The following is a 26,118-nucleotide window of genomic DNA, read 5'->3' on the forward strand; positions in this document are numbered from 1 at the left end:
TCCAAAATACTGTGTAATTCTGCGATTAAATCGAACGACTTTTAGCCGTGAGTGGTGCTGGGATAAAATGTCCGCTCCAACCAATAACGTCACAAACACGTGTGAACATAAGCGTCGTCGTTCCGTGACGTTTTCAATACGACACTTCGCGGGAAATTTAAAACTGCAATTTAGTAAACTAAACCGGCCGTATTGGCATGTGTTGCAATGTTAATATTTCATCACTGATACATAAACTATCAGACTGCGTGGTCGGTAGTAGTGGGTTTCAGTAGGCCTTTAATTAAAGCTGCATGCATGAATGTCACGTCTTTCCGGAAGCCTTTACCTTGCTTTTTTTTTTTTTTTTATTGAACAACAAACATACATTCATAATGCACACAAAAGTCAAGGCACTTTCAACATAACCAATAATCTACACATCAGGTTGAGCAAATCACGACATCAGTAAAACATGCCAAGAAAAGAAAACAAAAGCAAATACGGATAGAGTATCAAGTATTAATAAATAACAATAATACAAAAATATTTTATTATTATGTTACATCCACTGTGGACTGGACTATCACACTATTATGTTAGATCCACTATGGACTGGACTCTCACAATATTATGTTAAATCCACTATGGACTGGACTCTCACACTATGATGTTAGATCCACTATGGACTGGACTCTCACATTATTAGATCCACTATGGACAGGACTCTCACAATATTATGTTAGATCCACTATGGACAGGACTCTCACAATATTATGTTAGATCCTCTATGGACTGCACTCTCACACTATTATGTTAGATCCACTATGAACTGGATTCTCACAATATTATGTTAGATCCACTATGGACTGGACTCTCACAATATTATGTTAGATCCTCTATGGACTGGACTCCCACAATATTATGTTAGATCCACTATGGACTGGATTCTCACACTATTATGATAGATCCACTATGAACTGGACTCCCACAATATTACCGTATGTTAGATCCACTATGGACTGGATTCTCACACTATTATGTTAATTCCACCATGGACTGGATTCTTCCAATATTATGTTAGATCCGCTATGGACTGGATTCTCACTCTATTATGTTAGATCCCCTATGGACTGGACTCTCACACTATTATGTTAGATCCACAATGAACTGAACTCCCACAATATTATGTTGGATCCACTATAGACCGGATTCTCACACTATTATGTTAGATCCACTATGGACTGGACTCCCACACTATTATGTTAGATCCACTATGGACTGCACTCTCACAATATTATGTTAGAGCCACTTTGGACTGGACTCCTACAATATTATGTTGGATCCACTATGGACTGGACTCTCACACTATAATGTTAGATCCACTATGAACTGGATTCTCACAATATTATGTTAGATCCACTATGGACTGGACTCTCACAATATTATGTTAGATCCACTATGGACTGGACTCTCACAATATTATGTTAGATCCACTATGGACTGGACTCTCACACTATTATGTTAGATCCACTATGGACTGGACTCTCACACTATTATGTTAGATCCACTATGGACTGGACTCTCACACTATTATGTTAGATCCACTATGGACTGGACTCCTACAATATTATGTTAGATCCACTATGGACTGGACTCTCACACTAATGATAAAGTTGCGAACTTTATCATTGATGTTCTCTACTAAATCCTTTCAGCAAAAATATGGCAATATCGCGAAATGGTCAAGTATGACACATAGAATGGACCTGCTATCCCCGTTTAAATAAGAAAATCTAATTTCAGTAGGCCTTTAACAAATCCTAACGTAGCCGAGTGGGGCATGAATTACCATGAATTGATTAACGTGGACCCCGACTAAAACAAGTTGAAAAACTATTTAGTGGTCAATTGTACTCAATATGTACTGAACTGTGCAATCTACTAATAAAAGTATCAATCAATCAATCAATCAAAAGCAGAAAGAATGTAGTTTCAAGAAAACTCCACTAGAGGTCAGTGTGGCATCTGTGGTGTGTTTGTTACTTTGCAAAGGTGTAAGACTGCGAAGAAGTGAGAGTTGGATGAGCGCCAAAAAAGGAACTCTTGTGTTTGAGTGAACTCGTAGTTTCAGGAGGTAAATATTCCTAATAAATACGTCTTATGCAGTATAACAGATCTTCTGTCGGGAAATGGTGGCGGTATTAATTTCACAAGTGTGGCTTTTTCATTTGAGGAATCATTTTTTAGGAAAGAACAAATAGTGGCGAGCCTTTCAACAATCTTGCGAGCAAAGCAGTAATTGTAACATAGTGACATAAGTTGGACTTTTTTGTTTGTTACAAATGGTAAATATTCACCGTGTTGTTCATGTACTGTATGTTTATGTATATGTAAATAGATACCACTTTTGTTTCAGAAACGTGTGTACTTTTGTTGCTACTTCAAAGATCATTCAGGAGACTTTAGACAAATAAGGTAAAAATGTATTCAAGTGTGCACAGTTCATTGTACATTGATATTGAAATGTGTGTAACAAGGTACCAATGACATGTTCTTGTATTTGATAGGGCAAAAAGCCACTGCAGTTATTGTATTTGATTGTGTCATACCAAAGTTAAATTGAATTTACTTCTAATAGTTTTACAAAAAATGTGTTTTGTTTGAAGGTAGCTCCTCCTTTAGTACCCAGACCTAAACCTTTATTATTTCATTTATATAGGGTTCAGCTCTCAAAATTTACTTTTCAGAACAAAGAACAATACAAGTAGTTTTGTGTTCTGTGCTTTAATGATTCTTAACTTTAAAGTGAAATGTGAATTAACAAGGTTACACAGTTAAGATTTAAAAACAAATCTTGGCCTTTTTTTTAGCAACATACAAAGCTACTTCGACTCATGGTACCGTTTAAAGGCTTACTGAAACCCACTACCACCGACCACGCAGTCTGATAGTTTATATATCAGTGATGAAATATTAACATTGAAACACATGCCAATACGGGCTTTTTAGTTTACTAAATTGCAATTTTAAATTTCCCGTGGCGTTTACTGTTGAAAACGTCGCGGAATGATGACGCGTATGAAGACGCGTGTTTGAGACGTTATTGGTTGGAGGGGACATATTTGCCCAGCACCACACACAGCTAATATTAGTCTCTTTTCATCGCGCAATTACCCAGTATTTTGGACGTCTGTGTTGCGGAATCTTTTGCAATTTGTTCAATTAATAATGGAGACGTCAAATAAGAATGCTGTTGGTGGAAAGCGATGGATTGCAGCGGCCTTTAGAACCGAAACACAGCCGGTGTTTCTTTGTTTGTTGTGAAGCTTTACAACACAGCGGTCAAGCGAACATGTTTCTCTACGTCAACCAGCAAGTTTTTCGATGGGAAAATTGTGATATTAAGTCGGCTCTTACCGGAGACTTGAGTGGATTACGCAACCTCATCCTGCAGCTCAAAAAGGCAGCTGTGATCTTTGCTCCTCGGCTTCTCTCAGAAACACTGGCGTTCACCGCAGCCATCCGACTTTCGGGTATGACTTTGTAATATCACTAAAATATTATTAACACAATAAGCAGATAAAGAGTTTTCCAGAATTATCCTAGTAAATGTTTCTAATTACATTTGAAACTCTCCCACTGCCACCGCCTAGAGCTGTCGCCTTTTCTTTTTTTTCCTTTTTTTTCTTTTTTCTTCCCTTTTTTTTTTTGTGCTTCACTCTAACTTTCCTCATCCACGAATCTTTCATTCTTGCTCAAATTAATGGGGAAATCGTCGCTTTCTCGGTCCGATTTGCTCTTACTGCTGGTGGGTTACATTATAAACAATGTGAGGAGCCCTCACACACATCGTCTGCTACTTCCGGTACAGGCAAGGCTTTTTTATTAGCGACCAAAAGTTGCGAACTTTATCGTTGATGTTCTCTACTAAATCTTTTCAGCAAAAATATGGCAATATTGCGAAATGATCAAGTATGACACAGAATGGACCTGCTAGCACCGTTTAAATAGGAAAATCTCATTTCAGTAGGCCTTTAAATACCCAAATAGCAGTGGGAGTACAAAGATGGCTGCCGTAACTAAATTGTAACTGAGAATGATAGGCTGAATAGATATATGGTATGATGATGCTGTGTTCATGGTAATGTACTCATGTACAGGTGGCATGTTACAAACGAGAGGACCAATTATATGTATGTTAAGGTACATCAAATAAAGTCATAAATAATATTAGACATAGATGGCAGTTCTGTTCATGCTTGTTGTAATTAGTATTATATTTTGTATTGATAAAACTATACGGACCAAGCTCTGACACCAATCAGGAACGGACCACCACAATCAGACTGTCTGATACCCCATACTCTCTGAGCACTCCCCTCAAGACCTCTTGAGTGACACAGTCAAAGGCCTTCTCTTGGGGCGGTATAGCTCGGTTGGTAGAGCGCCCGTGCCAGCAACTTGAGGGTTGCAGGTTCGATTCCCGCTTCCGCCATCCTAGTCACTGCCGTTGTGTCCTTGGGTAAGACACTTTACCCATCTGCTCCCAGTGCCACCCACACTGGTTTATATGTAAAAAATTAGATATTGGGTTTCACTTTGTAAAGCGCTTTGAGTCACTAGAGAAAAAGCGCTATATAAATATAATTCGCCTCACCTCCAAGTCCACAAAGCACATGTAGACTGGTTGGGCAAACTTCCATGCACCCTCAAGGAACCTGTCGAGAGTATAGAGCTGGTCCACGGTTCCACTACCAGGACAAAAACCACACAGCTCCTGCTGAATCTGAGGTTCGACTATCTGGCGTTGCCTCCTCTCCAGTACACCTGAATAGACTTTACCAGGAAGGCTGAGGAGTGTGATCCCACAATAGTTGTAACACACCCTCGAGTTCCCCTTCTTAAAGAGAGGAACCACCACCCCGGTCTGCTAATCCAAAGGAAATCGGCCCCGAGGTCCAAGCAATGCCGCAGAGTCTTGTCAACCAAGACAGCCCCACAGTATCCAGAGCCTTAAGGAACTAGGGGTGGATCTCATCTCCTGCCACCGAGGAGCTTTTTAACAACCTCAGCAACCTCTGCCCCAGAAAAAAGAGAGCCCACCACAGATTCCGCAGGCACTTCTCCTTTGTAGGAAGACATGTAGGTGGGATTGAGGAGGCCTTCCATGTATTCCCTCCACCGATCCACAAGGTCCTGAGTCGAGGTCAGCAGCACACCACCCTCACCATACACAATGTTGGCAGTACACTGCTGCTCCCTCTTGAGTTGGCGGATGGTGGGCTAGAATTGCTTTGAATCCGTACAGAAGCCGTTTTCCATTGCTTCGCCAAACTCTTCCCATGTCCAGGTTTTTGCCTATGCCACTGCCAAATCCACACGCCCATTTGCCTGTCGGTACCTGTCCCCTGCCTCCAGGGTCCCATGAGCCAAAAGGACTCAATAGGACTCCTTGTTCAGCCTGACGGCATCCAGCAGGTTCTTGCTTTTGGCGCGGCTTCGATTGGCTGCCTCGACAATAGAGGTACTCAATGCTTAGCACCTTCCTCGTGATGTGTTCAAAGTTCTTCCAGAGGTGGGAATTGAAACCTTCTCAGACTGGACAATGCTGGAGGTTCCCAGCAGACCCTCAATGCATTTAGGCCTGCCAGGTCTGACCGGCATCCTCCCCCACCACCGGAGTCAACTCACCACCAGGTGGTGAATGGTGATCGTTGGAAAGGTCCGCCCCTCTCCCCAGCCGAGTGTCCAAAACATGAGACCCCAAATCTTAAATGACTAAGTTGGTAGAAGGTGGGAATCAAACCTTGAACCTTCAGGTTGCTGGCACGGCCACTCTCCCAACCGCGCCACGCCGCCTCCAAATTTACATGTTGTAATTTATTTATAGAGATATCCATCCATCCATTTTCTACCGCTTGTCCCTCTCAGGGGTGCTGGAGCATATCCCAGTTGCACTCGGGCGGAAGGCGGGCTACACCCTGGACAAGTGGCGACCTCATCGCAGAGCCATCACAGATAGACAAACATTCACCAAAAATTTTATTAAAACCGACACTGCTTACAGTGTCCGTTTACAGTAGTTTTTGTTGAAAATGTATGAATATGTCTTAATGGATGTGAAAATATGTACATTTTGCTGTGTGATAGGACTTTACCCTTCTGCTCTTAGCAAACATTCCTTTGTTCCAACGGTCACTAAATCATGTTGACAATCAAAGTCCACCTCACTCAGTGAACAAGATCAGCCTTCAGTATGTCTGTAAGTATCTCACTTGTTATGTTTTTATCATCTTCTTACACCTTTTCTACTGTAAAAATAAAAGTAATCAGTTAAAAACACATTGTACTTGTGTGATATATGCTTGTGTAAATGAACATACAGCAAATATATTTATACCATGTAATATCTATTTGATGTTTTTTTTATTTTTAATGGTAACATAACGTTAGAATGAATAAATACATTCATACAAATCATGGTGCTGAAGGTTCTAGAAGGTGTTTGAAATTGACGAGGCATCGTTATTCATCATGATGATAAATAATTAGTTAAATTATATTTTTAAAATAATTTAGATAAAGATCTAAAACGGACGATGGTATATTTGTGTGGAAATGTGTCAGGATGCTATGGACTACGCTCATGTTAAAAATGTACAAGTGATTAATTACAAACATTTACAAATATATATATTTATATATATATATATATGCATGATAAGACAGCTATAAATATATATGCATCATAAGACAGAATTGGCTCTCTTGGTTGCTTTGTTGGGTCTGTTCCTGTCTCTGGCCGTGTGCATATTGTCACTGTTCACATGTAAATTGAAAGTAAAGCAAACATGCTTGTAGCATATTTACAATGTGAGTGTTTAATGTTGGAGTAAACATGGTGCAACATGTTTAGTCTCTAGTTGGACATGTTGTAAGACTTTGGGAGAACATTCTTAAAGTTGTCCTTATTAAAGTCCCGCGGAACTTATGGATGGTGTTCAATAGGAGAGCGAGTGCCATGTTTACATTACCTTGTGAGGTTCAGCGAGTGCTTGCACAACCAAGCAAGGAAGAAGTTCTAAAATAAGTCGTGTGACTATCAGTAATGTTAATTGTTTCAACATTGTTTTTAAAAGTTATTATTTTAACTTACAAGTGCTTGAAAACTGTACGCTTTTGTTGACAGGCACCAGTTGGGGTGGAGATTTCTCCTCCTCCACCAGGACTAGAAGCAGCCTATGAAACACTTTTCACCACCGACTGCCTGAACTTCCTGTATGAGCTGATCTCCACATTTGATGAAGCAGTGGATCAGGTAGACACTATCAATTAATAAATAATAATTGACATCTTTACATGTTTTATGCAGCATAACAATCAACAGCATATTAACATATAGAACATGCTTTTTCCTAGACTTGGATATAAGTCTGAACTTATACCCAAATTATGTTGAAATGAACACTTACAGTAAGTGCCTCACACTGCACACAAAACACGTGAGAGACATAAATATGATCATAAAAAATAAAGTACAGTACATATTCCTTATAATTGACCACTAAATGGTAACACCCGAATACGTTTTTCAACTTGTTTAAGTCGGGGTCCATGTTAATCAATTCAGAACTTGTATGTAGACCTGAGACCTCTTGTACCTGGCTTGCTCAAAAATGATACAGTAAGTTGAATAGAACATGTATTAGTTTATAGTATTATACATACGGGTCAACTGGAGGCTATCGTTTTGAAGGTTCAACTTGAAGTACTATTGTTTACACAAGGAGCCGCCATCACTTTAGAACTAAGAATATAACAGTTGGTAGACAACTTTGTAAACCTTCAGCCTTCCTGCGTAAAACCCTTTGTTAAAGCCTGAGAAGTTTTGGTAATCATCTTTACTTGACTCCCTTCAGATTTTGCAGTTGCGAGTGTCCAGAAAGGCTGACTTGGACTTGTCAGGAAAACTTCCAGACTTCTTGGAGAGCACCAGGAACATCCGAAGCGACTCAGCATGGAGAGTATCACCTGTGCCTGCACGACTCCAGAGGAGACATGTGGACATTGGAGATGTGGCTCCCTGTGATACCCAGCACTTCCTGAAAGCTCTCCAGTCCAGAGCACAAGGAATACAGGTACCATTAGGAAGCTTTGACTAGTGAGTAGAATGTTTTTTTGTTGTTTACTTTTATTTTTTTAGTATACAGTCAAAACTGTGAAGACAAATTTAAATAAAATTAAATCAAGCACAAGAACAATAAATGCCTATGGATGTTCTCAGTCATCCAGATCATTGTCATCTCAGGGCATTCAATCACTTGCAACTGGACTGTTCAGTTTGTCTTAGAAGATGTTTTGCCTCTCATCCAAGTAGGCTTCATCAGTTCACGCTAATAGACTTGAATTGGTCGGATCAAGTCTACTATAACTCGATTTGCAAGAGATTCTAAGACTAGATCTGACCAATCTAAGTCTATGAGCATGAACTGTTAAAACCTACTTGGATGAGAGGGGAAACATCTTCCAAGACAAACTTAATAGTCCAGTTGCGATTAATTGAATGACCTGAGAAATGAATAATAAACTCAATTAAGCCTATATCCAATTGGAATGCACTGTTAAATTTTTCATTTGAAGGTTGACTTTGATGATGGCAATTGTCCGACATTTCACAACCAGATCAAAGGAATTCATAATGTTTTATTGGCGGTGCACGGCCGTTTACCTGGTAAGTGTTTTAACTGTTCATCATTTTACCTCTTTGGTGTTTTATCTGTTTAGTTTTTTTCCTGGCAGTTGTTTTTTATATCTGGTTAATGATTTTCCTGTTGCATTTTGACAGAAAGAAAATATCTTCTTATTGATGTCGTTCCATGTTTTAAACAGATGTGCCACACATAAGTCAGGCTCCTGTGCTCATGATTCGTCCACGTGCTTGGAATATGGTGGAGCACAATATGATGGTACAGTATCTGTGTTTTCTTTCACATCATGTAAATGAGTACTGATACCTGCAATAAGTTTTGTGAAAAGTCAGTCTTTTTTTAATGATTTTTAGGTGAAGGGGAAGGAAGTTCCTGGTCCTCTGTTTGACTTTGGGCTAATCTTTTTTCACTGTGGAAAAACTCTGTTGGAAAGCAAGAGTGGGCCCTATTTCTACCTGTCCAAAGTAATATAATTTATAACACTTTTATTTACATGAAAAACAATATATCACATATTTTGTCAACGAGGGATAAACAGTGTAAGGATTTCAATGCAAACCGTGAGAACAGTTGGTAATGGTTATGTGCACTAAAAAAAAATATTATGAACTCAATTCACCTTAATGTGTGTTCCTAAATTTGCATTCCACATCTTAGATGAAGAGAGCAGTTATGGTTTTGGTTTACAGAGTATCAATCAATCAAAGTTCATTTATATAGCCCTAAGTTACAAGCGTCTCAAAGGGATGCACAAGCCACAACGACATCCTTAGTCTCAGATCCCACATCACAGCTTGAAAAAACTCAACCCAATGGGATACAATGAGAAACCTTGGAGGGACCACAGATGTGGGGACTCCCTCCCCCTCGGGCGACCGATGCAATGGAGAGTAAACAACTAAAAAACATGGTTTTGAGCATTGTTTTCTCTAGACGCATACATGTGTTTAAATATGGCTAAGGACACAAATTATTGTGGGTTTCCTGCGCGCCATCTTCATTATTAAAGGAAAAATCTCATGTGCAGAAGAGAAAAAATTCCTCTGTCAATTTCAAGTAAGTTTTTTTTAGTCTTCGGCTTACAGCGTCTCTCTGTCTTTGACTGCCTCGTCGTCATGTGATATGAGTGCGTAACTGTTTCGAAGTGATTCTCAAAATGCCGTACGCGCACTACAAGTCACGCTCTGCCACTAGTGGTACGTGGGCTCCATCTAGTTGTATGCCAAAAAAAAAAATAATAATTAAATATTCAAACACAGTGATACTGTTCAAACTGTGCATTATGTTACTCTATTGTCTGACAATATAATGCACAGGATATGTGTGTATCCCATACTTCCCAACCATCCCGATTTTCCCGGGCGACTCCCGAATTTCAATGCCCCTCCCGAAAATCTCCCGCGGCAACCATTCTCCCGAATTTCTACCGATTTCCACCCGGACAACAATATTGGGGGCATGACTTAAAGGCACTGCCTTTAGCGTCTTCGCTCACCTGAAAAGGAGACTATTATATATGTCTCCGTTATCCATAGGTTTATCTATAACCCATAAAGTAGGCAGGCACGGAGCTATTTCTCAGCCTGTGTTTACACGTTAATGCACTGACACACAACATCCGGATTCCCATCATGCTTTGCTTTAAAACTACGGCAAGAAGTAATGTCCAAAAACATAACAGAGACAAAGCAGAAGAACTAAGAAGAGACATGGCGATGACGAGTAAGAAGAAGTACGCTCGCAAATTCCAAAATGATTGGAAAATATAATTTCAGTTCATCCAGGACAGCTCGAAGGGAAAGGTGTATGCTGCCTGGAATTCAGTGGCCGAACGAATATCCTCATCCATGAACGGATTATATATATATATATATATATATATATATATATATATATATATATATATATATATATATATATATATTCCCCCCCCCCCCATCTCCCGAATTCGAAGGTCTCAAGGTTGGCAAGTATGGTGTAACCATTGCTCTCTCCAATGATGAAATAAATCGTGTTTTTACTTTGCTGTTGTCGTCTTGTGATGTAGCTATTAATGTAATAATGTCATGATGTGTTTAGTGTAAAACCCGAAGCCCCTTGTCCAGGGATCACCCAAAAAAGGTGCTTGTTTGGATAAAATCAATTAATTAGAGTGAGGAAATAAGCATTCTTCTGAAACAACTGATCTGTTTTCATAATTTTTTAGGGCCAGGGTGGCACCATAAATGATTAGTCTGTTTTTGCAGGGAAACATTGTTTGGGGTTTTTTGTTTTTGCTACAAAATGTGTACAAAATGATAAATTTTCCATTTTTGTAATACATGTGCATTTTTCAAATTGAGATTATAATTTGGTTTTTTTAGACACGATTCAATAGCAACCTACATCAGCAGGATGGCTGTTTCATTAAAAGCTCCACAAAAATCATTGATTTACTTACATTTATTTACTTAATGATTTACCATGAATAGACTTACGTGGACTGTGATGAGGTGGCGACTTGTCCAGGGTGTACACGGCCTTACGCCTGATTGTAGCTGAGATAGGCACCAGCGACCCAAAGGGAATAAGCGGTAGGAAATGGATGAATGGATGGATTTACGTGGAACCCGACTTAAACAAGTTGAAAAACTTATTCGGGTGGTACCATTTAGTGGTCAATTGTACGGAATATGTACTGTACTGTGCAATCTACTAATAAAAGTTTCAATCAATCAATCAATACTCCAAACAAGGCAAATGGAGATATCTGTTTTTGCGTCTGAACTCGTCATATGTATCCAAACTAACTAAACCTAAACCTAAAATCATCTTTTTTGTTTATTTCATCTTAAATAAGGTAAAGCTTGACGCCAGTCATACTTTAATATGTCCATCCATTTTCTACCGCTGGTCCTGTTTGGGGTCGCGGGGGGTGCTGGAGTCTATCTCAGCTGCACATGGGCGGAAGGGGGGTTTCACGCTGGACAAGTCGCCACCTCAATGCAGGGCCAACACAGATAGACAACATTCACACTCACATTCACACACTAGGGCCAATTTTTAGTGTTGGCAATCAACCTATCCCCAGGTGCATGTTTTTGGAGGTGGGAGGAAGCTGGAGTACCTGGAGGGAACCCACGCAGTCATGGGGAGAACATGCAAACTCCACACAGAAAGATCCCAAGCCCGGGTTTGAACTCAGGGCTACTCAGGACCTTCGTATTGTGAGGCACATGCACTAACCCCTGCCTCACCGTGCTGACAAAATATGTCTAATATTGTAGAAAATATCGTACATAGATTACGATACAATGCCAAAATGCCATTTTAATTACAATTAAAAATAGTAAAGTACAATTAGAATCAGTCCAGTGTGTTCAAAGTCAGCTGGGGTAGGCTTCATCTCAACATAAGGCTAATAACAGGCATGTGATTTTTTCCGACTATAGTCGGAAATCTGTCTTTTTTTATCTCTGTAAAAATATTTAAAAATTATTTTACGTTTCCCTTTGTTTTTCCGACCAACAATGTGTGTTAAAATCTTGATCCGTCTCTGTGACATACCTGCCAACAACAACAGTTTTCCCGTAATGAGTAAGGTTTTTTTGATAATCTAGTGGTAAAAACTACTGTAAAAATTATTCATTTTAAAATCGAAGCTACGTAGCGAAGCCACTCCACAGGCCGGGGACAAAATATACGGGAGACATCAATGATGATTGATTCGTTTACGTATAAGAAAATCCATGATTGGTTGGTAGGTTTACTATGATGAGTCACGAGTGGTTAAGATTAGGGCAAAACATTATGGCCAGATCAATCACAGGCAAAATAGGGCAGGTCATAGTACCAGGAAGGAAAATCACAGACACGCGCATCCCAAATGACGAAGAATGAGTCGGAGAAGAGAAGACGGAATATTCAAGCAGGCGATTTATATACTAAAAAAAATAGTGGAAGATAGCAGAGGGATTTTCTGACTTTGATTTTCCTTTTATCAATGGAGACGACGTCCAAGAAACTTACATTTGGACAAATGTATGCGTCTGAATAAAAAAATGCCCAACACATTCATTTTAGTTATTTACCAGGTAAGCCCAAATCAAAACTGCTCTCGACATGGAAAGCGTGGAATACACATTTAAGAACACACACGTTTTGGCAGACGTGTGTTGACTTTTGCTACAGTATAGCCTGTCTAAATGCAAAATTTTATTTTTGTTGGTGTTTTACAACAAGACAGTAAATTACATTTTCTTAATTATTTCTACTGATTATATACTGACATTGAATCGTTGAATCATTTTAAAACATAAACAAAGTGACTGCAAGATATGTGTTGTATTCATGCTATAAATCACAAATGGCTATACAGATAGAGAAAGTTACCGAATAGAAAAAACATTGTTTGTACTCTTTATGATTTTTGCATTTGGAGCAGTTAGAAGTGGAGAGGGAGTAAAAGAAACAGATATTGGCTATAAAATCCAAGGCCAAATCCACTAAAGCAGAAACAAAAAGGAAAATGCAAGCTGCTCAGACATTTGCCAGGGAGGCTCATATCAGAGCCATCAAAGCTAAAATGCCAAAGTAATGTGTAAATAATGTAAATAACTAGATAAACCATCTGTGGCTGGGAAGTGATTACTAATAAGGTTGTAAATACTATATAGAGTAGCTTAACCCTTGTGGTTCCTGTGAATGTGAACACAGGTTGTAATTACTAGAGTGACTAAATAACATAGTGACTGAAACAGACGTATTGATTCATTTGGATCAATGGTGTATGCATTTATGTATCAATCAATCAATGTTCATTTATATAGCCCTAAATCACTAGTGTCTCAAAGGGCTGCACAAACTACAACACAAACCACTACGATATCCTCGGTAGGCCACATGTAAGACTCGATAATTTTTCAATTATTTAAACACTAAAACATCAAATATAACATTATTCTTATAATCATGCAATGATTTATTCTGTTTGTTTTTCAGGTGGAAAGCTTTTTGGAGGCCAGATTATGGAACAATGTTTTTATTTGGACACAAAGCAAGGTTCAGTCCTATTAATAAATAAATAAGAACCTCTTATTATATATTCTCTGTATTATTATATATAACTTTGTAATGGGTATTGTTTAAACAGTATTCAATCCACATTGTGATCAGATATTGCTAACAGTTTTATACACACACACACACATATATATATATATATATATATATATACACACACACATATATATATATATATATATATATATATATATATATATATATATATATATATATATATATATATATATATATATATATATAAATAATAAGCCAGACAACATTTGTTGATCATTTTATTATTATTTATTGGATCTGTTTATGATTAATTTGAATATGTGTGCTTTTAGCTGCTTCTTCCTCAGGGCAGCATCAAGGCTACGGTTCTCATTGAAAACATTTTAGCAGCGTTTGAAATGGAGGAAATTCTTTATGAGATGCGAGAGCACTCAGCAGGACTAAACTGCGGAATATGGGATTATTCTGCCTCTTTTATCAATAAATTTGGTGAGTTTCAGTCATAAACAATATGACCACATATTGAAATCTCGAACTGCTTTATTAAAATGTAATTACAACTCTGCAAAAAAAAAGATGGTATACAGGAAGTTGAGAGTAATTTTTTAATCAGAGAATTTCGCCAATCCATGTCAAGACACCTCTCATATCAATTACATACTTACAGCTTCACAATAATAGCGCTAAATTAGAGAGTAAAAACATCTTACATTTTGAACATGCTTTGTCAAAGAAGTTTTGTCATGTAATCTTGGATATTTACAATCATGAATTAAAATAGTCTCGTCTTGTCCGTTCTACGGACAAGACAAGACTTTGGACCTGGGCTTTTTATAATGTACCCTTTTTTTTTGTCCATTTTGGCTCGCTACTTTTCCTTGCTTGTGGCTCAACAGTAACTGAACTCAGATACATTTTACCACGCTATGGAATAGGCGTGGGTGCTTCGGGGCCAGAGCACCCACGGACAATGCCGAGCACCCACGTGGGATTGATGGAAAATTATTTCTCACCACCAAGCAAAATTCCGCGCATGCTCAGAAAAGTAGCGTCAAATTTACCGCCCGTCCGAGCACCCACTTGCAGAAATGTAGATCGGCGCCTATGTACGGAATGGACTAATGGTCAAACAGGACACGTAAGCGTTATTTGTATTAAAAAAATGTTTTGTTAAAGATTTTGACAGCCTTAATATATCCATCCATCCATTTCTTACCGCTTGTCCCTTTTGGGGTTGTATTTATATATATATTTATATATATATATATATATATATATATATATATATATATATATATATATATATATATATATATATATATATGTGTGTGTGCGTGCGTGCGTGTGTGTGTTATATAGTAGTATTTATTCATATGTGTTTGTGATATAGTAGTATTTAGATATATTTATTTGTGATTTATGGGAATATTTACAAATATGTATTTGTAATATAGTATTATTTATATGTATTTGTCACATAGGTCACAGACGTGACTTCCTTCTTCCTGACCGCAGTAAATATGTCAACATGGAGAAGGATTTTCTGCGTAATTACATGTACTTGTTGGTTGAGACGTGTCATCGACGTGCAGCTTTGGCAACAGGAGGTATGGCAGCTCTTCTGCTTCCTGATGACCCCAACAGCAACTCCTACAAGACAGTGATGGCTACTGTTAGCAGGTACAAGAATCACAATTATGAACGACTGATACACGGATTTTTTTATCCACATCTTAAATATTTCAGGTCATTCATATGTGTCTTTTCAAATGATATAGATAGGAAAAATTAGAGGGGGAAAAAAACCCTCATACTTGAGGCAATTATGCCACCAATCAATTCGATTCAATGTAACTTAGTTAATACACAGCTGATCGACCAGAGAATAAGACGACGTAGCAGGACGGATCAGTGTTGCCGTTTTAGTTACTTTGTTGCTATATCTAGTAAGTGTTCTAGTCCTAGTTTCCCTTGGGGAACTAGGAGCGTAATGTTAAATAATATTATTCTAGTTCTACTAAATTTTGAACAGTAAAAAATAGGTAAGCGTAGTGTTCTACTAACTATGTTGTTAATAATACACCCAAAGCTTCTTAAGATACAATGGACACAACGTTATTGCCACCTCATTCAATGAGGTGCAATGAGGTAGCAGCTTGTCCAGGGTCTACCCCACTTACCACCCAGATTACATAGGCTTCAGCACCCCCCACAACCCCAAAAGGGACAAGCGGTAGGAAATGGGTGGATGGTTAACTAAGGACCCAGGTGGTGAGACCACTAATCATTAAACAGAGGACAGGTGTGTCCATTCTGTCCCCAAGGCAACAATAAAAGTAAACAGAGGAAGGAGCGCTGAAGACAAAACAGAACACTAAACTGCAAAGACTAACCAAAACACAAAACAAGACACGACCCAGGACATCGGTTCATGACACATGTACAATGTATCTGATAGAAAAAAAATATGACTTTGTATGTGATAGATATTAAAACGGGGCTTTGTATGTGATAGACATAGAAATATTACTGTGTAGGTGATACTGTAGAAATAGACATATTACTTTGAATGTAATGGAAATGGAAATAATACTTTGAATGTATAATAGAAATAGAAACACTACTTTGAATGTTATGACACAAAAATTATACTTTGACTGTAAAAGATGATTTTGAAATTTGACATTTGGTTTAGGGCTATATAAGTAAACTTTGATTGATTTAAATAATTTATACATCTGATTAGTATTTGTTAGTGCAGTGAAATATGACATATTTTCCTGCTTCTGCTCAGAACTTGTGCAACAGCATTTTGGATCAGTTGAAGTGTTTTTACAAACTTGCTTTGGCAACAAATAAAGCAGAGAGTTGCAGTTTTCCAACCTTAAAGTCACCAAAGCATAAACTAGTTTTTAGGAAGTTTCTCATTTGTTTGATGTTTGGCAGGTGTTAACATGTTGTAGTAGATTGATCTAAAATGTCATCTTTTTCATGGATTTTAATGACATTCACAGGTGTTAGTAAAACTTCATGTTCCATAATTTTCGCACAAAAACATCATAGCAAAGTTCACTTCATTAATAATGAGCCCACTTTCATTTACGACCAAAACAATGTTGTCTAACTTGTGTCCATTGGTTGGATGCGGAATATGGATAAGAGAAATCTGGGTAACTTCCAACGCATAGAAAAGCACTTGTGGGTGCACGGGAGATTAGCGCCCTTGAAGTGCTTTAGGTCATGCATGACTCTTTACTCACTAGATAGCCTTTTTCATGATTTCTGTGTACAAATTTTGGAACATAAGGTTTTACTAACACTTGTGAATGTCATTAAATTCCATGAAAAATATAACACTTTACATTTTAAAAGGCCTATCAATCCATGCTGTGCTTGTAAACAAATTGTTTTCTGTCTTCCTTTCAGAATGAAGTTGCTTGAGATCAAGGCAGGTGTTGATGGTTTCATGGTCTATGACCTGAAACTCATCCAGCCTATGCAGGAAGTAAGTACAATAAGATATCTAATCTAATCTAATCATTATCAATGTCCACGTCTTCGCCAATGAAATACAATGAAAATCATCTGTCAGCTGTTTCAGATCCTCACTGAAGGTGATAATCAGCTTCATAAGCCTGTCAACCATGTCAGAGTGACTGCCAATGACCTTCTAACCATGCCTCTGGTAGGTCATGCGACATTTCAATTGTAGAATTTACATGGAGAGGAAAGAAACGTTAGCTATAGCGAGTACCATCAACGAGAGACCAGGAAGCACAACTAGTACTAGCTAGCACAAAAGGAAATACAGGTGACAATACATTGTGGTCAGTACACCAAGATCTGGCTTCTTTCTGCTGCTGCTGAGCTTCTAAAGGCTCGATTTGTGCAGGCATCTCCGCCCCAGAACACCAAAAATGGACCGTAAAACAGAGAGCTAAAAGACTGGCACAGGTGTGTTAAAACAGGCCTTATTTTGTTTTTGACTTTATTTCATAGTGCATTTGAAGGTGTTCAATTATTTTTCGAACAAATGTGACTAAAAGGACAAAAAATGTGCTTTTGTTTTCAGATTGTATTCATTAAATCTAGTTGGAATATTAAAGTTCCAAAAGTTTGTGTTTGACTTGGAAAACTACCATCCATCCATCCATTTCTACCGCTTATTCCCTTTCGGGGTCGCGGGGGGCGCTGGCGCCTATCTCAGCTACAATCGGGCGGAAGGCGGGGTACACCCTGGACAAGTCGCCACCTCATCGCAGGGCCAACACAGATAGACAGACAACATTCACACACACATTCACACACTAGGGCCAATTTAGTGTTGCCAATCAACCTATCCCCAGGTGCATGTCTTTGGAAGTGGGAGGAAGCCGGAGTGCCCGGAGGGAACCCACGCATTCACGGGGAGAACATGCAAACTCCACACAGAAAGATCCCGAGCCTGGATTATAACCCAGGACTGCAGGACCTTCGTATTGTGAGGCAGACGCACTAACCCCTCTGCCACCGTGAAGCCGGACAACTACCCATTTATTTTAAATAAAGATCGAACAGCTGGAGCTAAGCTAACAAAAGAAAGAAATGATAACCAAAAGCACATAGGAAGACCAAACTAAGTGACAAAGATAAGAAAATAAGAGACGTAACATTGAGGCACAGCAGGAAGAACCACAAAAGGCAAATAGAAAAACATACATCATACCGTAGTAGTAAAAAGGAAAATAGGAAAAACAAATAACAAAACTTGGTTGTAAAGAACAAAGTGGAGTTTGATGAGTAAAAGCTCTAAAGTTTTTAGATGGTATCTGACGGTATCAGATGGTATATGAAAATATCAGATGGCATCTGATGGTATCAGATGCATTAGATGGTGTCTGAAGGTATCTGATGGTATATGAAAATATCAGATGGCATCTGATGGTATCAGATGCATTAGATGGTGTCTGAAGGTATCTGATGGCATCAGACGGTATCAAATGGTATCTGAAGGTATTTGATGACATTTGTAGGTATCAGATGGTATCTGAAGTAAGGAATCAGATGGTATGTTAAGGTATGAAATGGTAAAGTACCAGACGGTATCAGATGGTATCACAAGAGCATAGTCTTGATATAAATCTATGGCCAGCTGAGAGGTGTAACTTAAATCAATCCTGCAGGGGGTGCTCTTTCACTGCTCCGTTTGCAGGTTCAATTAAGAAAACCTGATTACAGCCTTTACTTCCCATACATTTTCAAGCTTGAAGAGTTGAACCATCCATCCATCCATCCATTTTCTACCGCTTATTCCCTTTCGGGGTCGCGGGGGGCGCTGGCGCCTATCTCAGCTACAATCGGGCGGAAGGCAGGGTACACCCTGGACAAGTCGCCACCTCATCGCAGGGCCAACACAGATAGACAGACAACATTCACGCTCACATTCACACACTAGGGCCAATTTAGTGTTGCCAATCAACCTATCCCCAGGTGCATGTTTTTGGAAGTGGGAGGAAGCCGGAGTACCCGGAGGGAACCCACGCATTCACGGGGAGAACATGCAAACTCCACACAGAAAGATCCCGAGCCTGGATTTGAACCCAGGACTGCAGGAACCAGAGGACCTCAATAAATTAACCAATATTGGGTTAGTTTCTTTGAGGTTTCAACGTCAACTTTCAACTATATTGTTAATTTTTCACATGTACAAGACATACAAGGAATCAAAATTATGTTTTCAGCACAGTCCCACTCAAGAGCAGACAAACATTACAGGGAGACAGGACAGGGCTGCTGACGGGTCAGCCAATTTACGGGGCCCCTTTAAAAAGGTGGGAAACAGGTAAACATTGGGGTAGGGGCAATGAGTGAAGAAAATTAACTCAACTGTGCTCGTAAAAAAACGAAACAACACAATCTTGCAAAATCAGATTTGACAATTAATATCAGTACCAATAAATTTAATTTATTAACCAAAAAAAAGAATCACAATAATAGTATCCAATTATATTCTTACCATTCCTATATCTAATTGGTGTAAAAAAATTTAAAAAATGTGGGAAAAAAAGCATTTTTAATACCATTTTATTAGGACAAGAGGTTGTACACCGCCAACATCAAGTAACGTCTCCCAGCATGGAAGTCTTTTATCAACACCTGCTTTTCAAGTCTTAAATAAGCCAACTATGTTTGCAAAACAAGGTGCAACACAGTTATGTCATCATGCGAACACTACACAGATCCATCACTGTGTTTTCATTCATTACATTTACACTCAGTTGGAAATAATTTGCATGATAGGGTAGATTACTCTGGATGTAGAATGCTGATCTTATATATTCTTAGGAGAAGGACTCTGGTCAGAGAGTAGGGCACAGAGAGGCTTTCAGGCACTCTTGAATGGAGAAGTTGGACAGTGTGTGTGTGTGTGTGTGTGTGTGTGTGTGTGTGTGTGTGTGTGTGTGTGTGTGTGTGTGTGTGTGTGTGTGTGTGTGTGTGTGTGTGTGTGTGTGTGTGTGTGTGTGTTGTGTGTTGTGTGCGTGTGCGTGTATGTGTGTGTGGTATTTTAGTCAGGAACGCACGCGATGCTGTTTACACCATCCCCCACGAGCCAATATTACTCTTTTTAGTGTGCACGACTTTAGGGTACTTTTGAGGAGGAAATATTTTTGTGTTACAAACTTTTGTGTGGTGTTGTTTCCCTACTTGTTTTTATTCAAAGATGACTTTTAGAGCTTAACTGTTTCTTTCTTTATGCATAGCAGTACCAGCGGCACTTGAAGTGTATGTAACAGTATTTTATAATTACAACAGTAAGCTGGATAAAAAAACAAAAACAATAACGATCCTCATAGACTGACCCAAATTACGAACTGGTACCAAAAAATACAGATACTCGTGTAAAACCCTAGTTCTGAATTTTAAAAAGTAAACAACCTAGTTGTTATGATTTCTCGAGTATCAAGGTTGCCAAAGACTCATGAGCAAGGCAGCAGATGAGGAATGCAGGGAGTTGGAATGTCATTGAGGTATGGGGGAGCCATGTTATAGAACCTTCTTTGTGTTTATTATTCATAATTATATCTTCTAGGGAGGAGTTACCCTTTATGGGTTGAAATATAACATTGCTGTTGGAGTCCTCTTCATTCATGCTTGGCTGTCTGGTAAGTCTGTTTTTAAGTCACAATATGAACAAGTACATAAATCATGTCTTGTTTTCTAGGAAAAGGACATTTTTACTACAAAGGCCAGGTAGAAGATTCCGCCACAGCAGAAATTTCTCGATCGCAGGTACGGTGACAGATGAAATGCACCTTTTTGTAAAATATTAAATATGTAACGTATATTCATATATTCAATTCAAACGTTTGTATTTGTTGTATGAATTACAATATTCACTGAGAATAACTACAAGTGATTAATGAGAATAATAAAATAAACTAATGAATGACAATCTTTACACAGTCATAGCAGGAGAAAGGTGAGAGAGAATGAGAAAAAGTATATAAATACCTGTTGGAACGGTGATGAAAGTCAAATAAATACTTAGGGCCTTATTTATTAAAGGTTTGCATGTGCTAAAACATGTGCAAACCTGATAGCACATGCAAAGCTGATCTACTAAATGTGTCCAAAGTGGATTGCGTTTTAAGTGAGCAGAATAAGCTGTGCAATCCACTTTGCGTCTCCACCTTCATTATTATGCAAAATATTTGCTGATCATCAAAACGCCCACAATACTGGGAGGAGAAGATGCAAGTATAATTATTTAGCACGCGCGAGGTGATATATCAACACACATCACTGTTTTCCAAGCACTATCAATCAATCAATCAATGTTTATTTATATAGCCCTAAATCACAAATGTCTCAAAGGACTGTACCAACCATTACGACTACGACATCCTCGGAAGACCCCACATAAGGGCATGGAAAACTCACACCCAGTGGGCAGGGAGAATTCACACCCAGTGGGACGCCGCTATTTGGCGTTTTAACTAACACGTGTCAGAAGGACGTGCAAACTGACAGTTCTACACACAGCTGCAGGATCAGTGCATGTGTTGCAAAGACAGACGATGTCTGATGTCCATTGTGTGTCAACATTTTGGACGGTTAGGAATAAAATTATTAGACATATCGTCTATTCAGCCATTTAATTTTATAATTTAAGTGCAGCTGGATTACTTATAGGGCGTAGTGAAATTAGCTCAGTTGATGCATTCTGGTGTCTGCTGGCTTTTATTTTTAATGCCATAGATTTTTTTAAATGTAGGAAATATATCACCATATATACCTGCGACATTAAAATACATATTTTATTGTGCATTTTCCTGCATTTGAGTCTTTCAATCCACAGCCTCTTGCACAGAATTTGAAAATGAAAGAAATCTGTCAGATAGTGTCAGTGTTCATTAATTTGTCTAGATTGCGATTGAGAAAAGGTGTTACAGATAATAGATGTGTGTTGCTGGTTCAACACATCACACACAGGTAGGAGCGTGATAACATGAATGTGAATAAAATGATCATCTGTCTCCGTAGTAATAAAAGCCCCGTATGCACGCAAAATCCTCATTTAAATAAGGCGGTCTGCACCACTTTTCAATTGCACATACAGTGTTTGTAGATCACGCGCAATACACCCACTCAACGTACACGCTTTTCTATTTTTTGCATGCGCTGTCGAGTGCGTGGTATTTGGATATTTTTACTGTTACTTGTTACTGAATGACAATCTTTGCTAAAGACCTAAAAAGTAATATTTCATTTTTTTTTTTGTTTTAATATTGCAAAGTTTTCTAACAAATCTAATTTGTTGTGTTGTGTAACTGTAAATAGTTTGTAAATGTTTGCAACAAAAAACTAATGCTTAAATACCAACTGTTCCATGTTGGTTGGTAGGTTGGTTGGTTGGTTGACTTTACTAATAGAGCCAAATAAATTGCTTGCATTTATTATACCTGTATGTGTAAGTTAGACACTGTAAAATGTATTTTGGTAATAACTCCAGCTGAGGAGTTATGAGTGGGGATGAGAATTTGGGTTCTTTTAAGGGAGTTGTTTCATCTGACTTGGCTGTCGAAAAAGAAACATAATTCCTATCACTACTTATGGCAATTAAACATATTATAAAGAGTAATATTTACTGTACTATTGGAACTTGAATGTGAAAGCTAATCACTATCATCAATAATAATTGAAATTGTTATGTCTTCCCGTCTCTTGACCTGTGCCAAGGATAATATGTATGTATATATATACCGGTATGTACTTATCCCAGGTGTGGCAGTGGATCCGTCATCAGGCTTCACTTGAAGATGAGGAGAAGCTGGTGAGTCGACAGCTGGTGTCTGAGCTGACCACAGAGGTGCTGATGGAGTTCTGGCCAACGTGCTCTGTTCGGTATTTCATCAACTCTCTGTACTACAATCTCACACAAAAGTCTTCACATGTTTTGATGTTAATATTTCATACCAATACTATCATCTGAAGGCAACATTTTACAATAAAGCCCTTGGCCTTTCCTCATACATGGGAAGCAGAGAAAGTGAAATCTACAGTACTATTTTTTTTATTTTAGACCACAAATTTCATCAAACACAGCCTGTGTAGTATTTGTTCTTATGTATGATTATGTAATATCAATATTATTCTATGTTATGCTGCAGAAGCCTCATGAACCTTTGAAGATTTCTTTGAAATTAAGCTTTGAGGATTCACTGACGGCAGCACGGTGCGAGAGGGGTTAGTGCGTCTGCCTCACAATACGAATGTCCTGAGTAGTCCCGGGTTCAATCCCGGGCTCGGGATCTTTCTGTGTTGAGTTTGCATGTCCTCCCCGTGACTGCGTGGGTTCCCTCCAGGCACTCCGGCTTCCTCCCACCTCCAAAGACATGCACCTGGGGATAGGTTGATTGGCAACACTAAATTGGCCCTAGTGCGTGAATGTGAGTGTGAATGTTGTTTGTCTATCTGTGTTTGCCCTGTGATGTGGTGGCGACTTGTCCAGGGTGTACCCCGCCTTCCGCCCGATTGTAGCTGAGATAGGCACCAGTGCCCCCCGCGATTCCAAAGGGAATAAGCGGTAGAAAATGGATGGATTTAGTGAAAGCAACATCAGTGACATTTGGTAGAAGAGTGAGATCAAAGCAACTTATGTCACTAAGCTCAATTTTTATCTTTCAGTAATAAGAATACAATTAATTAAATAATGTATATACTGTTTGTGTTTATTAGCATCCTAAATTAAAGTCTGTACAAACATAAATATTGTTGTTATTAAGTGATTTACAGGGTTAGTTCATCCACAACAATATTTTGATTTTGTGTGTCTTGTTTAAGGGAGAGACAGAAGTTCCAGACAGCTGCAGACCTGTTCTTGGAAGTTGTTCAACGAAGAGATTTCCCTGAATTCATCACCTCCTTCTTGAACCAGGACCACACATTTCTCAGCTCCCAGAACACCCAACACATCAAACATGCCAAGTTATGATATCATACTAAAATTCAAAACAATAAACATCACCAACTTTACTTTTCAGACATATTGTGTGTGTGTGTGTTTGTGTGTGTGCGTGTGTACACTTGTGTGTGTGTACTGGATGTAAAGCTCTCTTATATTATAGTAATTAAACACAGGTAATTACAAAAAATTATGATACAACAATCAAGATTAATCAAGAGTCATTAATCCGATAAAATTAGACCAGAGGATTTTTTTTATTTATTTTTTATTTTTTTTTTTTAGTTTATTTTTCAAATGTAGTTTTGTAATAACAGTGGCCCAGATTTACGAGGATTAAGAAATACTTTATTTAGGCAAAAATTATTTGTAATATGATTTAAATGAATAACAATAAATAATGATTTAGAGTCAAAAGATTTTCTTCCACCATACATGGTCAAAATTATAAATTATTATTTCACACACCATGACATTAGTTTTACGTTTTTTCTCCAACCGGACACTTTTTCTATGTATCAGCAGCATTCTGACATAATTTTCTCTGAATGCTTGACCAGTCTGCTTGATGAATTGTGGCATTGATCTTACAAACAGTCAGTAGTTTGTGTGCTGCTGCATTCAATCGATCACAACTGGACTGTTTGGTTTGGGTTAGAAGACCTTTCACCTCTAATTCTTTGTTAGTTTGGTCAGATCTAGTCTAGCGGCTAGTGCCAAAACCCCAAATATTTACACTCCAAAACCAGTAGGGTGTGCCTGGCCAAGGATGCTTGTGCCCTTTTGTATTGAGAAAAACAACTGTTTTGATGCAAACGAGCAATCCTACTGTCAAAGCCAACAACCGTCGTTGAAGTGTAATTTCCCCCTCGTTAGCATTGAGGTATTGTGTGGCAGAACGATCGCAGTGGATCGACTACTAACAGTCCAAAATAGTCAGAATCACCCACATTAGAATTACATTCAGTTGTAAACAAATGGCACAAATGGTATTCTGGTCACAGAAGGTGACCGAATGTTTATCATGAAATGTTCAATGTGGTCTTGTGAAATGTGTTATTAGTGAGACATTTAAATAGCCTTAATACAAAAAAGTTAAATGTTCAAAGATTTGTTAGTTTTTTATGCTAGTATAAAATAAAACACCACAATAGCTGACAACAACAAATAGAGAAATTGGGACAGTTTATACTGACTTGTATGCCATAACATTACCTGTGATTGTTGCAGGTGGAGGAAGCGTGTTAAGCACACTCAAACTAGTTAAAAACTGTGTCAGAAACACAACAAACCAAGAGAGGCTAAATAGCCTTGCGAGACTTACAATCAAAAGTCAGCTAAGCGGACAATTGGACTTATATGACTTCATCAGCTAATTTGCCAACAAAAAGCCCCGGTGTTGGGCTTTATGATGGCACTTACAGTGAACAACAAGCCAAATTAAACTTTGATTCAGATTAAATGAGACTAGTTGTTTTTTTATATTTGTTTTAACAACGTATTACTACATGTTTATACATTTTACATGCTTTTTTTTATTTGCACATTTAAGATAAATGTTACTTATTTACCTGTGGACTATCTTGAGCAAGGACAATTAGGTTTTTTTCCATGTCAGTGCTTGATTAATAAATACAATAAAATGCTGTCACGCTTGTAGGGCCGCATGTTAGCGGTAGTTGTTGCGTTTTCGAGATTCAACTGTGGCTTCCCGGTAAAATAATATTCAATTACACTTGTAGTCAAACTCTTAACAAACACTCTCGTGCAGGGATGTGCACGTAAAGCAGAACACTAGTGCAGTTAGGAGTGCACAAGAAGACTATACGGAAACTCAAAACAAGACATTAACTAAATAAAAAAGGAAAATAAAAGTGCTAGACCGGGACTAAATCATCAAACACAGGAAAATGCCATCCATCCATC

General features: G+C 38.4%; 1 protein-coding gene across 11 annotated transcripts; it reads left to right on the plus strand.

Annotated features, from left to right (window-relative positions):
• The first annotated feature begins 2,019 nt into the window (after positions 1-2,019).
• ugl (ureidoglycolate lyase) lies at positions 2,020-24,272 on the plus strand. Of its 11 annotated transcripts, none has more exons than XM_061901584.1 (18): positions 2,020-2,116; positions 2,399-2,457; positions 5,914-6,079; positions 6,155-6,244; positions 7,172-7,300; positions 7,902-8,120; positions 8,623-8,713; positions 8,872-8,948; positions 9,044-9,154; positions 13,671-13,730; positions 14,081-14,237; positions 15,230-15,428; positions 17,175-17,253; positions 17,341-17,433; positions 20,818-20,890; positions 20,950-21,017; positions 23,011-23,132; positions 24,072-24,272. In XM_061901584.1, the coding sequence occupies exons 4-18, from the start codon at positions 6,239-6,241 to the stop codon at positions 24,220-24,222; spliced, it is 1,635 nt and encodes a 544-aa protein (XP_061757568.1). In that variant the 5' UTR covers positions 2,020-2,116; positions 2,399-2,457; positions 5,914-6,079; positions 6,155-6,238; the 3' UTR covers positions 24,223-24,272. The 11 variants fall into 11 exon arrangements, with proteins under 11 accessions (XP_061757568.1, XP_061757565.1, XP_061757576.1 ...); XM_061901582.1 differs by adding an exon at positions 2,230-2,327 and having other exon boundaries at positions 2,036-2,116; positions 5,914-6,244; XM_061901586.1 differs by lacking the exon at positions 5,914-6,079 and adding an exon at positions 2,230-2,327 and having other exon boundaries at positions 2,036-2,116; positions 6,133-6,244.
• Positions 24,273-26,118: the final 1,846 nt, after the last annotated feature.

The sequence above is a fragment of the Nerophis ophidion genome, linkage group LG05 (assembly GCF_033978795.1).
Source record: "Nerophis ophidion isolate RoL-2023_Sa linkage group LG05, RoL_Noph_v1.0, whole genome shotgun sequence".
Lineage (NCBI taxonomy): Eukaryota > Metazoa > Chordata > Actinopteri > Syngnathiformes > Syngnathidae > Nerophis > Nerophis ophidion.